Genomic DNA, 15,745 nt, shown 5'->3' on the forward strand with positions numbered 1-15,745 from the left:
GCAATCCATACCCATTTTGTACTGTGATTGCATTTTTTCTTACTGATTCCATAGTGTCACATGGGATTTAAATTCCTGAAACGTGTGCTTTGCATCGACATCTTCGGGTCCCGTATGCTGTCACTGTAATATTCAACATACAAGTTAATACAGAGGCTTCGGTGGTTATCAGCACCTACAGCTCACGCTGTTTGTGCTGATTGCCTCTCCCACAGTCTTTCTTTTCAGACACATTTGTTTAGGTCAGTTTGAAAATAATGAGGCCTTGCACTGTAATTTGAATTTCGCTGAACAACAAACTAGTGTGCTGGTCTTCAGAGTTAAAGACCTCTTGCCTTGTTGTAGTAGTACCGCCTAAGATATCCAGTCGGCTGTGCACTGCCAGCGTCTGCGTGTCGGAGAAATCCAAGAGCGGCGAGCCGTGATACTAAATGATTCTTATGGTTTTGCATACCAGACACCCCACCGCTCTCCCATCTGTTCCCACAGAGCTAATGTCACTACGCCGGCACTCTGCATACAGGCTTCATGGCACCCCACTAGGCAAATATACATTGTTATGTAAACATGCACACACACACTGAAGGCAAATATACATTCTTTTACACCAGAGCAGGAGGAATGTTTCATGCTGGCAGTTTGCAAGAAGACTGAATAACCTTCCTACACACACACACACACACACACACACACACACACACACACACACACACACACACACACACACACCCTGTTAAGCTTCTTGAAATAGAGCTGCATCTGTTTTATGAACCCAAATAGAGCTGAAACAGTTATTTGATCAATCAATTAGTTGATGACAGAATTGATTGGCAATCGTTTTGTTGTTAAAGGGAAACTGCAATGCCCTGCACGCGTCCCGCTAGCCGTGTGTGGCTGTAATGACGGATATATTGGCTGTAATTCATCACCTGTATTATGGTAGAATACATCCATGGGCTGTATGCCGTAGCGCCTGCAACGTGGCGGATGTTTTAACCGCCTATGGGCCGTTAGCTAGTCTATGCGACAGAAACAGAATGCAGAAAGCACAACCTCTTCTATACAGCCATGGGCTGTGGTCTATTCTACTTTTATTTAGAAATTCCTTGACATGAGAAAACTTGACGTGATTTCTCTCAAAATACCAAGTGTGCAAACTTCCATTTAGCATTATATATCCAAAATGGTTTTATTCTACATGCCTCATTTCAAATCGGGTCCCAAAATAAGCCGTTTGAATTGCCCAGACATTACATTCTGCGCTCCTCAGTGCAACTAGAAAGCCTTTATTGACTTGTGTGTGTGTGTGTGTGTGTGTGTGTATTCCAGTATGTTGTCACAGAATGATGATTTTCTTATTGTTAATGATTTATTGCATAAAAACTGTGCACAAATGACATTTTTGAGTTCTCTCTTCTTCTACCCATGAGTGTGCCGTTTCCATGGAGGTGCAGTGAAAAACCCCCCGAAACGGTTCTGGGTTCAGAGGGTTAACTGGCGCCCTGTGATAATACAGCAGCCTCTTTTTCAGTCAGAAGTGACGGAGTCGCAGCAATAAAGCGACCAATCAGGTTTCACTTCTTCACGATGTAAGTTCTTGGATGTAGGAGTCATATATTTTAACAAAGAAGAAGAATGCATGGAAAAGAGACGATACCTTTTGGTTCTGCTGCAACAATGACGATGATATCGGTAACGGTTTCTACCATGACGGGGGCTCATTGACTAATGTATTAAATAATCATTGCAGCATTAATATACAATGCATTCGTCTCTTCTCTCTGGATGTCACTTCCTCGTGCCTCTGCTCCAATCTTTTGTCTTTGGCCACAGCTCCTTCAGTCCAGTGTGTGACTGAGTGAGTGGGCTATGGAGGGAGAGACTGTGTGGGACGTCAACCAACACTTGCTCAACCATCAAGTGTTTGTGTACAGCACACATATTATTACCAGTTTTAATGGAGCGGAGGCTCATTGGAGTCGCCTGTGTCGGCATGCTGAAGGTGGACCAGGTGTTTGAGTTTTCCCTGCCGCCGGTTTGTCTCCGTCATGTATCGGACACAGTGTGCGGGGGGACAAGTCGCACATCACATCTGTGGGCGGCTGTGCTTTCTGAACGCCACAAGAAGGCCCGTGGGAGTCGTGTGAGAATTCACAGTGAAGGCGCAAAGATTCATTAATAACACTTCTGATTGGTTTTATAACGTGGACGCTGCCAAATGAAGATCGGATATGATATACAGCAAATCCTGAATGGTTTAAAGTACCTGTATCGTCACCCCGGCTTTCCATATTGTGTTTTTACTACTGCGGCTTTGGGCTGCACGGCATCTTTTGCATGTCGGTCCATCCCGGAAGAGGAATAATGAAATGTGTCTCAAACGGTACATAAGCAAAATGTGTGTTATACCATAATATATCTATTTAAAATGCAATAAGGGATGCACTGATTGGAATAAAAAGGTTTTTTCCGCTGAACGTCCATGACCCGTGACCGGCTGATTTATATATATATATATATATATATATATATATATATATATATATATATATATATATATATATATATATATAGTTTGCGAGGTTCTGCCGCATTATAGTTTTGTGTTGGCACGCACCGACACAGCAAGTACCGCCAGAGACAAAACAAGCCGGAGAGGAACAACCTTAAAAACCATTGAACAACCAACTTATTATATCGTACTTAATTCTCAGAGAATGACTTAAGTCATGGAAATTGCCGCACCAAAGTAAAGTTATTTTTAGGCAATTATCTCAACTTTTATTGTGACCTCCACGGTGCTGACGGACCTTTTTAAAAATGAAGCCCAAAGAGCACAACGTCTGGCTCAGCTGGGAGCCGGTCGTCCGATCCCGGTCCCGCCTCTCCTCGTCGTCTTGCTCGACTCGCCGTGACTTTCTCTGCCTCTTCACTCTTTGACTTTGTCAGCCTTCCCTCCTCCACCCTCCTGTGTCATGTCTAATTATCGGAGTCAGTGCGAGTGTCTACGGGGAGCTCCTCAATACCTCCTCATCAAAGCCTCTGTTTGTGTTTGCTTGTTTATCTCTGGCTGCTATTCTGGGCGCTCTCCTGGAGCCCTGACGAGGCACAAGCCTCCGCTCCCCACGGAGGCTTACACTGTAAGCTGTCGCTGCACCTACAGTCATTCAAAACACTGCCAACACCAGATTGATCCTTTCTACCTCTGTTAGAAGGGTATCTTGTCTCAATCTCTCCATCTATTTATTTATTTATTTATATATATATATAGCGTATATGTTCATATGGCTTTCAGCTGATACTTCCTTGTTGTCTCACCACCTCAGTTCCACTCCAGCGTAATGAAAGGCATGCTGCTGGAGGTTTGTTTCCCCATCAAAACATCCCCCCTTGCCTCTTCTTCTTCTTCCACCCGTCTGGTCCCTCCTCCATGCACAGTGCACCTACATTTTTCACATTGTTTCACGTGGGCCCTTTTTTCCCTTTTTGACCCCTCCATCCGGCCCACACCTCGAGGACGCCGGAGGAATCCTCCAGGTGTTGTTCCTCTCTCCGCGTTAACCGTCGCCGCCCTGAAGGCCCGGTAAGATCCCCGTATCGGGAGAGCAACAATAGCATCGGCTCAACGGAGTTGCCTTCTGGGGAGAAATGAGAAACCTCATTTGTGGAGGATGTGAGTGTCGGGTTTTGCGGGTGAGATGAGTAATGTGGCGGGTTTGTCAAAGCTTGTTATGGCAGTGTTTGAGTTTTTTAAAGTGTCGATGTGAAGCTGTAGATAAGATGGTCACCATTTAAGTTGCATCTTCCCATTGGTGTCTATAGACATGAGCTTGTTTTGCAGGTTGGGCATCTATAAAGTGTGGGTGTGTGTCCTTTCGTTGGTTCTTTGGTAAGCACATATTTTGCGCTTCAAAGCTCTGTGATGGCGATTAGCGACAACAGCTGTGACAGTGTGGTATTTGTTCTGAGAAATAGGGCGCCGCGTTGCTCGGATCTCCCCCAGTACCAGATCCCCGTTGCTGTGATGACTAAATGTGTTTTTTTGGGTGTAGAACATATCTCTTTACACGCCACACGGGATTGTCAGCGACTGCGAGATCATTGCTGCCATCGCAGATAAAGCTCCAATTTCCAATAACACTATTTTCACTGTAATTATTCTTATCATATTTAGTCTTTTTCTTCTAAACCCCCCCCCCCCCCCCCCCCCCTCAGTGCAGAACTCCATGTGGACCAAAAATAAGTTTCTCGCCCGAGAAGTTGACTGAAAGCAGAGTTCTGGCTTGTGAACTCGCTAATGACTGAGTCGCTGTGTGTGAGTCTAGCTGATGCTTCCTCATGTGCCTCGGAGTTTGAGGAGTTCAAGTATCGTCCCTTTTAGTGTCAGCTGCAGGGGAAAACAAATACTGCTTAGCCTCATTTTCATAGAGATGCCAGAGGCCGTGTCGTGACAGAAACAGAAGGCTTAACGGGGTGTGTGTGTGTGTGTGGGTGGGAATGGGGATGGGGATGGTAAAGGGGATTGTGGGTCATGATTCACGAAAGAGAAATGCTACCACGATACACGTCCAAGCACATGGTTCACAAATGGCAAAGGTTGAAGTCGCTGAGGCGTCGAAAACAAAAACATACCAAATGTTGGGATGCATGACATCAGCTGACAGGAAGTCAACACAGAACCAGCCTGTCGAGCATTGCAGTTCCTTTGAACTATTACCATATCCTCCGGTGGGACTCAAGGAGCTAGGAGACTCTTTTTTTAGTAACAGTCACCTACAATTGCAGGCCAATTGCAGGCCACAAAGACTAGACGGCTCAACAGAAGCAGGATGCAGAGGATACATTTGTAGTAGAGCCGTGGTTCCTCCTCTGCAGCCATTACTGTATTTATTTAACCTCTGACCTTCCACCCTGTCTTGTTGTGTCACAGCTGCCAGGATGGATGAGACGGAGAAATACAAACAGCGGCTGGAGGCCATTGCTGTGAGTCCACACACACACACACACACACCCACCCACACACACACACACACACACACACACACACACACACACACACACACACACACACACACACACACACACACAGAATTAGTTGAAACGCATAATTTTATGCAAATCAGAAACATGAGGTACTGTTAAAGGTCATATTGATCAATTTAATTTCAACAAATAATATACAAAAATAATACACCCACGGAGCTTTTAGAGAGGTGGGGAATGAAAAGCATTGCTTCTCCTAAAAAAATAAAGTAATAATCCATCAGAGGGTACGTGAATATTTACCATGGTGACAAGTGACGTTAGCACATATTAGCTTTCTTATCTTCGTCCAAACAACAATAAACCATAAAATTACAATCTGGCATATTTAATCAAAACCAACTACGACAACCACCAACAGCCACAGTCCTTACAGCATTAACTAATCTGTGATTGTCATAATTAAACAAATAACAGCTTTAATCCCTGCGGAGCTACGTTAGCATTGGAGACAGCTAGCGGTGCAACGGATCATAAAACTCACGGTTTGGATCGCATCACAGATCAGATCAGCACGTGAGAAAAAAGAAGTGTACCTTTTAGAGATCCACGATCACGTTTCTTTGACGTCACTAAATGCTGGTCATTGCTGATCCATATTGGCAGATACAGATCCCTTTGTTGGTTGATTATAGCATCTGATCTACAAGGATACAGGCTATTTTTTTTCTTTACAAAAACACACAATTTAAATGATAAAGAAAAGCAAATTGTAATTTTATTAATCAAAACAAATCTTGTCATTAGTAGTTTTAATGAAATATAATAAGCTGCTTAGTGTAAACCGGTTATAATTAACCTTTAATATCTATTTATGTTGTTGTGAAAACATCTTTGAACAGCTGGATTTATTCCAGTTTCTCTCCCACACATTTAACACATCACGACAACGTTATCATTTACTTTTGCTCAATTCTCATTTCCACTGAGCAACAGAGCCTGAACGCATCGTAACTGGTAACTAAGACTACCATAGCATTCATTACGTGAAGCTTGAAACCGCAGCAAAGTAACATACATCTGCATCCACCATCACTGGACGTGACACTCTGTCTGAGTCCCAGTCCCCTCGACCAAGAATCACGGAGGTTGTGCAGCGGTCTTGTTCATAGCGGGCACTAGTTGTCGGTTTAGCGCTCAGAATGCGAGGCAAACATCTCGCAGGCCGTTAAAACGTTTCATGTTTTAAGTTGCGTGGGTCATAACTGGTACAAACCCGCGCTGCACACGTGTTTACGGGTGGATGTATCCGCTGCTCGTCTACATGGAGAAGGAGCTCTCCTGAATAATTGATGGCGTGTGCAGCGCCGGTGAGCCAGGGTGTCCCGGGTCCCACGGAAAGCAACACCAGGTTACCATGGGGACAGCTGCTCTGCGCATGGTGAGATGTAGAGTCTGCCTGATGTCTGTGGTGACGCTGTCCTCGTGACAGATGGTTGACCAGGTGTCCTTGTTTTTACTCTTTCCCCGGGATGTTTTATTCATGGCCGTCTCTTCGCGTTCTTTGTTCCTCTTCATTAATTTACATCGGCTCGAATATGTCTGACTGCCGCTCCGCCGTCCTCTTCGTCTGACTGAAGGTGTTCTCTACATTCGTCCTCTTCCTTTTGCAAATGCTCTCCCACCCTCCCTCTTCTCGCCCCGTCAGGAGAAGCGCCGGCTGCAGGAGGACCAGGAGCGAGCCCGCAGAGACGTGGAGGACGAGAAGCTCCGACTGCAGCAGCTCAAGGTCTGGACACACAACTGCTCAGGAGGATCTGGATCAACACAGGCAGCCTTCACTTCACTGAAATCCTCTGCAGACACATTCCAGCCTGTTGGGGAGCGAATAGTCTCACAATGTTTAGTTTTTTCCCCACATAAACACACACACACACAGATGAACTGCACGGCCCTCAGCACTTCCTGGTTCCGCCGCTCACACACTCTATTGTTTTCACATCGTTTCCAGCCTGGCGTTCCCACTTCCTCCCGCTCTGTGCTACGAGGGCCCGGAGGTGGGGAGGGGAGGGGGGTGCACATTCCTCAAATTGTGTGAAATTGTGTGGTCACGCTTGGGAATATTTAGCATTCCGTGCTCACCGTGTTTGCGTGCGTGCACAGCGCTGCTCCGGCCGCAGATATGTATGATCAAGTTGCAAGAAGCTTCCGAAATTAATATAAAATGATTATGCAGACGCTCTCTCACATCGTTGCGTTTAGTGCATTCATTGCTTTTCGACCTTGGCTCTGACCCCGCGGTGGATGTGAGGATGCGATGGAAGGGAGACGCGGCTCCTGACCTGCAGGAGGGGGGAGGGGCCTGTGTCCAGCCCGCCGGCGGGAGGCGAACAGAGCGCGGCCTGTTCTGCACCGCGGGAGAACACACAGAGATGGTTCTGTGACGCTTCTAGTTAAGTAGGTAGCTACCGACTAACAGTTGCCAGATTATTTTGTTTAGGCTGGAGGGGAGTATGGGTTTTCAGTAGCAAGTGAGGAGCATGCAGACCTCCCCTGGCTTATGAGAAAGTACAGCTGCATCGAGTTTTATTGCATACAGCCACATTAGATATTTTATAGATTAGATGCACTACAGTAACAGTTCCCTGCAGACAGACTCTGTTTATTTCCGCTCATCTGGGTCAGCTGCAGACCAGCGTTTCCTCGAGCTGGCAGGAGTTTATTGTCCGGCTCAAGGGCACTTTAGCAGCGCAGATGCCCTCCAACCGAGGTCAGCTGGGTGGGAGCACGGCTGTTACCAAGTCACCCCGCGGCGCCTGTTATTAATCCTGACATACTGGGGAGCTAATGGTTTGAGGGAAGAGTTTTGCTCCTTGACAGTTTCTGAACGAAGAGTTTAATATCAGCACCGTGCAGTAAATATACTTCATGATGTCCTGGAAAAGAAGACGTAGTGAATGCTTTGAAAAGGAGAACGATTTCTCGTTATCTTACTGTACACACTGTTGTTTGTTTGTGTATCCCAATGAATATACATGAAGCCAAAAGTAAATAACACATTTTCTTTTAATTTGCTATTAGGAGACATTTTAGTAACCGTACGCAGATGCAGTAAACGTTTAGCAGCCATCCCAATCTGATTTTAACTGTGTGTGCTGAGTGATGCTTAATTGGAGGCGCTTGGCTCGATTACATTATTAACTTAGGCCACGCCCCCTCAGCACTATATAAGGGCAGTTGTGGTGCCGTGTGCAAATACTTTGGCAGTAAGGAGAGGAACTCCAGCAGCAGTGAGATCCAGGTACTGCTAAATATACTTAAACAATGTAATAAACATGTGATTTATCAGAGCGTCAAACGTCTTGGAAGAGCAGTGGAGAAGCTCAATGCAGCATCCAACAGTAAAGTCTTTTTAGGGAGCAACCGATGAGTAGGATTTCTTAAGTATTGCAATCATTATAATTACTGTAGAACATGGAACCATCTTAATTATTTATTATCAAAAGCAATGTTTCCTGGGTTGGACTGTGAACACATTAATGATGCTTCTTCTCCACCGCCTGTTCTCTTTAGAGGAGCAAGAAAAGAGTCAACATTGGTGAAGGCCAGAAATCAAAGATACAAACCAAAATTAGAGTAAAGTTGTTCTCATGTGGCTTCCTGCATGAGGCCCATTGTCTCTCACACACACACACACACACGGAGCATTTAAAGTGTGTGCTCGACTTCCAGGCGAGGTCTGGAACAGAAGGTAAAAAAAACAAAATAAGTGGAAATGGGGCGTTATGCAAATGAGCATTAGACTTAAAGCAATGCTGTGTTTCATGTGTCTGTTAAACTCTTGTAGCTGCCTGTGAGGAAGATGATGGCCGGAGAGTATCCCGCTCTACAAGCTACAGAGAATTGCGCTCCTGTTATTTTTTGGTCCAACTTGAAAGTGTGTGTTCTGTGGGGAGGGAATGGGAATGGGAAGCAGCCCCGGGCATCGTGCGCTCACTGGGTCATGTCTATTTACTGGAGTGCTGTAGGAGCAGGATGAGAGGGAACAGGGCACATGTGAACTCCTGCTAGTAGTCTCTCTTGTTGGAAAGCTCAGATGAGAGGACATGGTTCTCACAGCGGGTGTTACTGTCTCTCACCATTTTTTCTCACCTCCGCACCCTCAAATAACCACTTTTCAATTTCTCACTCTGGGCTGTTATTTATTTATCTTCTCCTCTCTCTTCATTCTCTCTTTATCTCCGAGGCTGAGTCTGAAGTCACTGTTTCAAGCACCACATAATGAAACCGCCCATCTTTTACTCCAGTGAGAATCACAAGGAGATTTATATTTGAGTCATCATTTTGCATTGTTACTGATCATGACTGGATTTTTTTTATCTATCTAGCGTTTTGCATTTTGGGACAAATTCAATACTATGTTCTCATTCTATGCAGGTTTTGAATAGTAAGGGTTAGTGATCAATTCAAGTATACTTACCAATCAGTACACATAATTAAAAATGACTGGTTGTATACTGTGTGTGTGTGTATATATATATATATATATATATATATATATATATATATATATATATATATATATATATATATATATATACACACACATTCACACATTGTGTGTGTACTGTGCTGTTACCAGCAGTTAGTTTTCAGTTTTTTAGTCAGTTGCCAGTAGCAACCAGTCCTGACACAGTTCTATAGCAGGTGAGTTATTAAACGGAGATCGTTAGCTTCATCCTCTCTCTCACGCTGCACAGGCTCCTGCTGGATAGTTCTCTCATCGTCACCTGGTTGGACCATCATGTCGGTTCTCCGTGTGTTAGAACGTAGTAAACAATGTGACGACCTCATGCACAGTCACATGAGCAGAGCTGGGCTTCCAGGATACATTCCTTTTAATAATTTGATATCAATCTTATGATGCAGTATGTTTTCTGTCAAATCAATTGACAGACCACACAGGTCCTTCAGGTTTTGGCTTAACCAGCAAATGTAGGACCAAATCACAAAGGTCCATCACAAATAATAAAAATCCAATTTTGCTCATTTACTTGTTTATAAATGGGCTAATACAGCCAGAGATACTAAAGGGATAGCAACCTGTTGCATAAACGGTACTGGACAGCAAAAGATGATTGGCACATCATCTCACATGCAATAATCACGTCACTGCAATGCTGCTGGAAGTTGTCTCTCCCTCTGACTCTCTCTCTCTCTCTCCCCCTCCCTCCCTCCAGAGGAAGTCTCTGAGGGACCAGTGGTTGATGGAGGGCGCTCCCCTGTCCCCGTCCTCCCCGGACCACCAGAGCCCCCGCTCCCCTCTTTGGGGCTCCCAGGCCCAGGAGATGGAAAAGCACATTGACAAGTACAGCAACAGTGTGATGTTGTGTGTGTGATGTTATTTGTGTGTGTGTGTGTGTGTGTGTGTGTGTGTGTGTGTGTGTGTGTGTTAGAGCTAGAAGACAAGCAGGCGGTTTGTGAGCTGACGGCGCTGGAGAGAACGGACACGTTTTAGTTGTATTTGTTTAGCAGGGACTTAATGTATAATTGATACATTGCAGCATTCCCCTTTTTTTCTACTTCTTGTAATTTTTGCTGTTGTCATACATTATGCATGATTTGGCAAAGTTTTGTTCTAATTCCTCCAGCACTGAGCTGCACGCGGGCAGAGAGCCAGACCGTTTCCTTATTGCACCGGACGATGTTGTCTTGTCCCTCAAGACTCCAGTATTACTGCAAAGGTCCACGGCTCGGTCTCACTGTCCAAAAAGACTCCTGGCACACACACTGCACACTGCACACGGCCTCTGGGAGACAAACAACACGACTTCAGCGTTACTTAGATTGGGAACATAAAATGAGGCGATAGATCTGATGATGTGTGTGTTTCTCCGTCTCAGGTTGCAGTCAGAGAGTCAGCGGTTGGCAGAAGAGGAAGAGACGCTGAAGGAACAGATGGGGGATGGCCAAACGGTGAGGCACACACACACACACAGCCACTCGCCCACGCGCTCTTGCGGACACAAAGGGGCTCGGGATATGTGTTGAAGGAGCTTGCTCCGGCATCTTCCATCACACAGAGAAGAAAACTCCCCGCAACCTCTGTCTGTGGCTTTTCTCCATGAATAATTTGCTTCCTCTCTTGATGTCCGTTTGATGTCGCGCCTCTCGCTCAGGACGTCGTGGATGTAAGCAGCCCTGTTACATAAACAATTCAACGCTCCATCCACTCTGGAATTATGGTTTCACCCTCGAGCCAAGTGCGAGTGTGTCTCCCTCACCTCGCTGAAGGTCTTCATGGTGGAACAAAGAAGTTGTCCCTTCCTCCTCCTCCTCCTCCTCCTCCTCCCACCGTCCACTCCAGAGGATACTTTTTTTTTAAATAGCTGTATCACCCTGTGAAGGAGGAGACGTTGAAATGGTGGCCTTTAAACTTTAAACGGGCCCTGCCAGCAAAGCTCTCGTCTAGTGAGTGCCAGCTAATGTCTGGCAACGCAACCAGATTTTTGTTCAGGTCCTTGTAACTGTAAAAGGTGCACACATAACTGTTTATCTAAGGCGATCTGATGCAGTTCAGTGCACACGACACTGACCTGTGAGAGGTCAACCTCTCACAGGTCAGGAAGAGCTGTTCAGCTCAAGCACTCCCCCTTGTGACCGGGCAGGATGTCATGTTCCTCGGCTTCAGTGTTCCAGTATTTTAAATAACAAACGCTTTCATCCTTTTGAGTCACAGTCAATGTAATCCTTCCACTGTTCCTCTTACCCAACAGGAGGCGGGGAATAAAGCGGAGGCTGAAGCAGGTGAGTGGGATCAGATAGTTTGGTACCGAGAAATATAACAATTACAGTCGGCAGGCATTTTAGAAAATTGCACCCCATTAGCTTTTTTTTTTTCTCCCTTTTTTTTTTTTTTACCAGAGAAAGTTATAAATCGATGCAAATTTCAGTCTGCGTAAAAGTCAACACTATGATTTTGAATCAATCTGACAAGCTCATTATGTAACGGGGAGCGTTGCGGTCGTCCCTCCGCCTCTCCGACACACGATTCTGTTTAATGCATGTCAGCCCTGCAGCGCTTCATGTTAAACCGCTGCTCTTACCTAATTACATCAGCACTTATTGATCGCATTTCATTTGTTTAATGCATTTTTTTTGCTTTTCCGTGCATTAAAAAAAACTTTGCTATTATTATCTAAAAGAAAAGTTAGTTTTAGTTTGTATCATCTTCTAATGTTACTTTGACAAGAAGCCCAGGTGTGTTGATTAAGCCTTGTTGTACTTGTATGTAGTTGGGGCCTCATAATACAGTCACAGGTGCATCTTAGTTTGAATAGTTTGATTTAAAAAAAAAAAAAAAAAAATCTGGACTCCATCTAATTGTAATTCATGATTTCTGTACTGCATGTCTGACTGGGAAAACATGGCTACCAGTAATACATATGTATTATATTTATTTATATATATATATATTTTTTTTCTTGCTCAGAAATGGTCCAAGACGCTGTCGTCGTGCATAACGGGGAAAACAATGGATCTGGTGGGTATGGAGTCAGCTCGTGTGTCGTAAAATGCACACACACGCACACACACACACACACGCACACACACACACACACACACACGCACCACGATACTCTCATAAAGCTCATGCGTGAAGTGCAACACCCCAATTATCCAGAAACAAGTCATGCGCACATGAAACCACAGCTGTATTCTCATTAATGCCAACATCTCTCTCTCTCATCCCTTTGAACCTGAAAAGATCTTATCTTATTGTTAATTCTTATCTAATCCCATTTTACCCATCAAAGACCACGAAACCCCCTATAGAAATGCAGTACATGCCACGCATACAGATGCGTGGTATATACTGAGGAATTAGCATGATAAAGGAAGGAGGGACGCAAAGCATAACTGCCCATCACAAAAAAGTTCCTACATGCTGTGAATGAATATGTACGACTGTTAAATATGATTTGTGCATGTATATGAATGCACAGCGGCGCTCGAGTGCATACGTTGCATTTTTAAAGCGCGGCGGGGACGTGGACCGACACTCAAGCTGCTGAAGTGGACAAGAGGGCTGTGAGAAGTAAAAACACCATGTGTGTTGAAATCATCCAGGGTCTTTAAGTTTAGACTGCAGAATCTATATTTTTATCCGATGCGTGCTCTTTGTCCTGCTGCAGGTTTATCTGCCGCTCACTTTTGTGTCTTAACTTCTTCGTCAAATATTGTTTCTCATCTTTTACGACTGAGCCTTAAAATGCACATCATATTATCCATTTCGCTCAATTTTCTTTGTGTTTTAGCTTGTTTATTTTCTTCTCCTTGCGGTACAATGAATATCAACTTATTCTGCTCTGTGATCAATAAAAGCCTTCATTCATTAGAGTGCACTTCATGGCCTGTCACTGAAACAGCGCTACCCTTGATTAGCTTCTGCATTGTGTATCAGAGCAGAGGTAAATGACTTTTCTGAGTAATGCGTGGAGATTAATAGATGGCAGAACCTTGTTAAGTGCATTACAAGAACTAAATTAGCTGTATTGAGCACTGGCATATTGGTTGCAAATCAACCTCTAATTACAATCAAGTCCCGGTGCATCCACACAATGAAAGCTAATGATCAGCGTGCAAATTCTCTCAGCCTCATCTACATGCATGAGCGGCGATAACTTTTCTAATTAATGCCATTGTGCATAAATCTCCTGATATTTACTTGATGTTCTGTCTCCAGATGAAGGGAAGACAACAAGCACACCACTGGATGAAACTGCAGCCGTCCTGACCAATGGCGAAGCGGACGCCGATCTCGACACCCGGGCCTTCGGGGGCGTTGGCGGCATGGAGCTGGGGCCCGGGTTGAGTTTGGGCGTTTCTGAGGCAGAGCCTGCTCGGGTTCCAAATGTCAACTTTACTGAGGAGGAGGAAGGGACTCTGGTGATGCGAGCAGAGCGTGTGATCATCACAGACGAAGGGGAAGATGTACCTGAGCAGCTTACGTCCCAGCAGACAGAGGAAGGGGGCCAAGAGGGAGCAGCGAAACCAGAGGCCGCTCCAGAAACATTCACACAATCGGAGAAGAGCGAGGTCACTGAACCCACCGCAGAGGAACAATCGGCAACTGGAGCCGGCGACTCGCAGAGTGGCGTGAAGACGAGCGAAGGGCGGGACGAAGATTCGGAAGGCCCAACCTCTGTGCAGGTGCATCCCCATCCCCTAGAGGGCGCTGCGGTGGCTGCGGTGCCGGTCTACTCCGAGCTGCAGCCCTCCGCTCTCGCCCCCGAGCTCGAGGCGGAGGCTGAAGCTGCGACGTCGCCAGAGGCCCGAGGCCCGGCCGCGCTGCCTGGGCGGTTCCAGGAGGTTCCCCTGGTTGATCCCCAGGAGAGCAGCCAGAGGACGGAGGCCAGGCCGGCGGAGCGGGAACCCCTTCTGTCCCGGGCAAAGGCCAACGACGCCCAAGCAGGGCCAGCAGCTGCAGCCGCCAGCACAGAGACACACAGCTCGGCCAGGGCCGGCCAGAGAGAGGAGGCTGAGGGCCCCAAACGCAAAACCTGCCAGTGCTGCTCCGTCATGTAGACGCTCTCGCTGCTCATTCACCTCCTCCCTCCTCAGTCTCTCTGCTCTTCAACTCCACACACACTCCTTCCCTCGCCTCTTCGTTTCACCCCCTTCTCATCAGTCCACAAGGTAACGGGCTCTCCTCCCCCGACTCTCCGCCCTCACTTCCTTCGTCCCACTCTTGAGTTGTGACTCTGAGAGGACGTGAGCTCTCTCCAACGTGAAGACAGGTGGGAGGTATGGACTGGACTTGTCAGTGTTTAAGTGCCTTGAGGAGCTCTCTACCCGGAACTACTCTTTTTAAATTCTCTTCACACACAATGTGGACCAACATACAAGTTTTTTTTTTAAATTTGTATTTAATTTTCCTGGTTAGCAGATGAGCCAGCCAATCTACATAGGATTATAAAACCCACACAGTAGCTGCAGTTGAGCGAAAATAACAGACTGTATTATTTTATACTGTTGTATCCACATGTATAATTCATGAGGTCATTTTCATAATCTAAATATGAGATTTTTACGTCCAAAGATCTGGAGAGTTTCAGAGAGGACATTCTTCTTATTTAATGACTTTAGAGCTGAATTCTTTCATGGATTTTGGTCTTTTTATTAGAGATAATTTTAATCCAAGTATAGGGCCTGAACATTTGTGTTCACCGTATTACAGGTTTTGACAATACAGACTAATAGTATGAAATGGTGTAATTTATAAAAGGAGCGCGCCACTGAATATTTTGTGGGACGTTGCCAGTTTTAAAAAAGAGATTATTTTAAGATACATGAAAGTATGAATTTTTTATTTTTACCAGATGTGCTCTGTAGCTCCTGACTCTGCATGGACGTGTAAACCGCAGACAGAAACACATTGAGTGTCTGAGATGTCAGCTTTGAAATGATTGGTGAATGATTTAATGATTAAACTGACATTTGTAAAACATGACGTGATGTGCTTGATGTTTCCACCACAGCTACATTGCACCATGCTAAAACAAACACTCTAGATAATGTTTAGCCATTTGATTCATCGTGTTATTTATTTCTTAGTTTGCAGAACGGGACGTTCAGCAGCGTCCCTACCTGCCCTCTCAAGGGCCAAACCAAAGTGTCCCTACCTGCCCTCTCAAGGGCCAAACCAAAGTGTCCCTACCTGCCCTCTCAAGGGCCAAACCAAAGTGTCCCTACCTGCCCT

General features: G+C 45.4%; 1 protein-coding gene across 1 annotated transcript in view; it reads left to right on the plus strand.

The window, feature by feature from the left end:
• Nucleotides 1-15,475, plus strand: part of palm3 (paralemmin 3) — a 28,579-nt gene extending 13,104 nt beyond the window's left edge. The window contains exons 2-8 of the mRNA XM_079219764.1: nucleotides 4,931-4,983; nucleotides 6,692-6,772; nucleotides 10,224-10,351; nucleotides 10,887-10,959; nucleotides 11,760-11,790; nucleotides 12,476-12,526; nucleotides 13,730-15,475. Of these exons, the coding sequence (XP_079075890.1) occupies nucleotides 4,939-4,983; nucleotides 6,692-6,772; nucleotides 10,224-10,351; nucleotides 10,887-10,959; nucleotides 11,760-11,790; nucleotides 12,476-12,526; nucleotides 13,730-14,571 (1,251 nt within the window). The 5' untranslated portion in view covers nucleotides 4,931-4,938 and the 3' untranslated portion in view covers nucleotides 14,572-15,475. The remainder of the gene's footprint in view (nucleotides 1-4,930; nucleotides 4,984-6,691; nucleotides 6,773-10,223; nucleotides 10,352-10,886; nucleotides 10,960-11,759; nucleotides 11,791-12,475; nucleotides 12,527-13,729) is intronic.
• The last annotated feature ends 270 nt before the right edge of the window (nucleotides 15,476-15,745 follow it).

Source organism: Taurulus bubalis (assembly GCF_910589615.1).
Source record: "Taurulus bubalis genome assembly, chromosome: 6".
Taxonomy (NCBI): Eukaryota; Metazoa; Chordata; class Actinopteri; order Perciformes; family Cottidae; genus Taurulus; species Taurulus bubalis.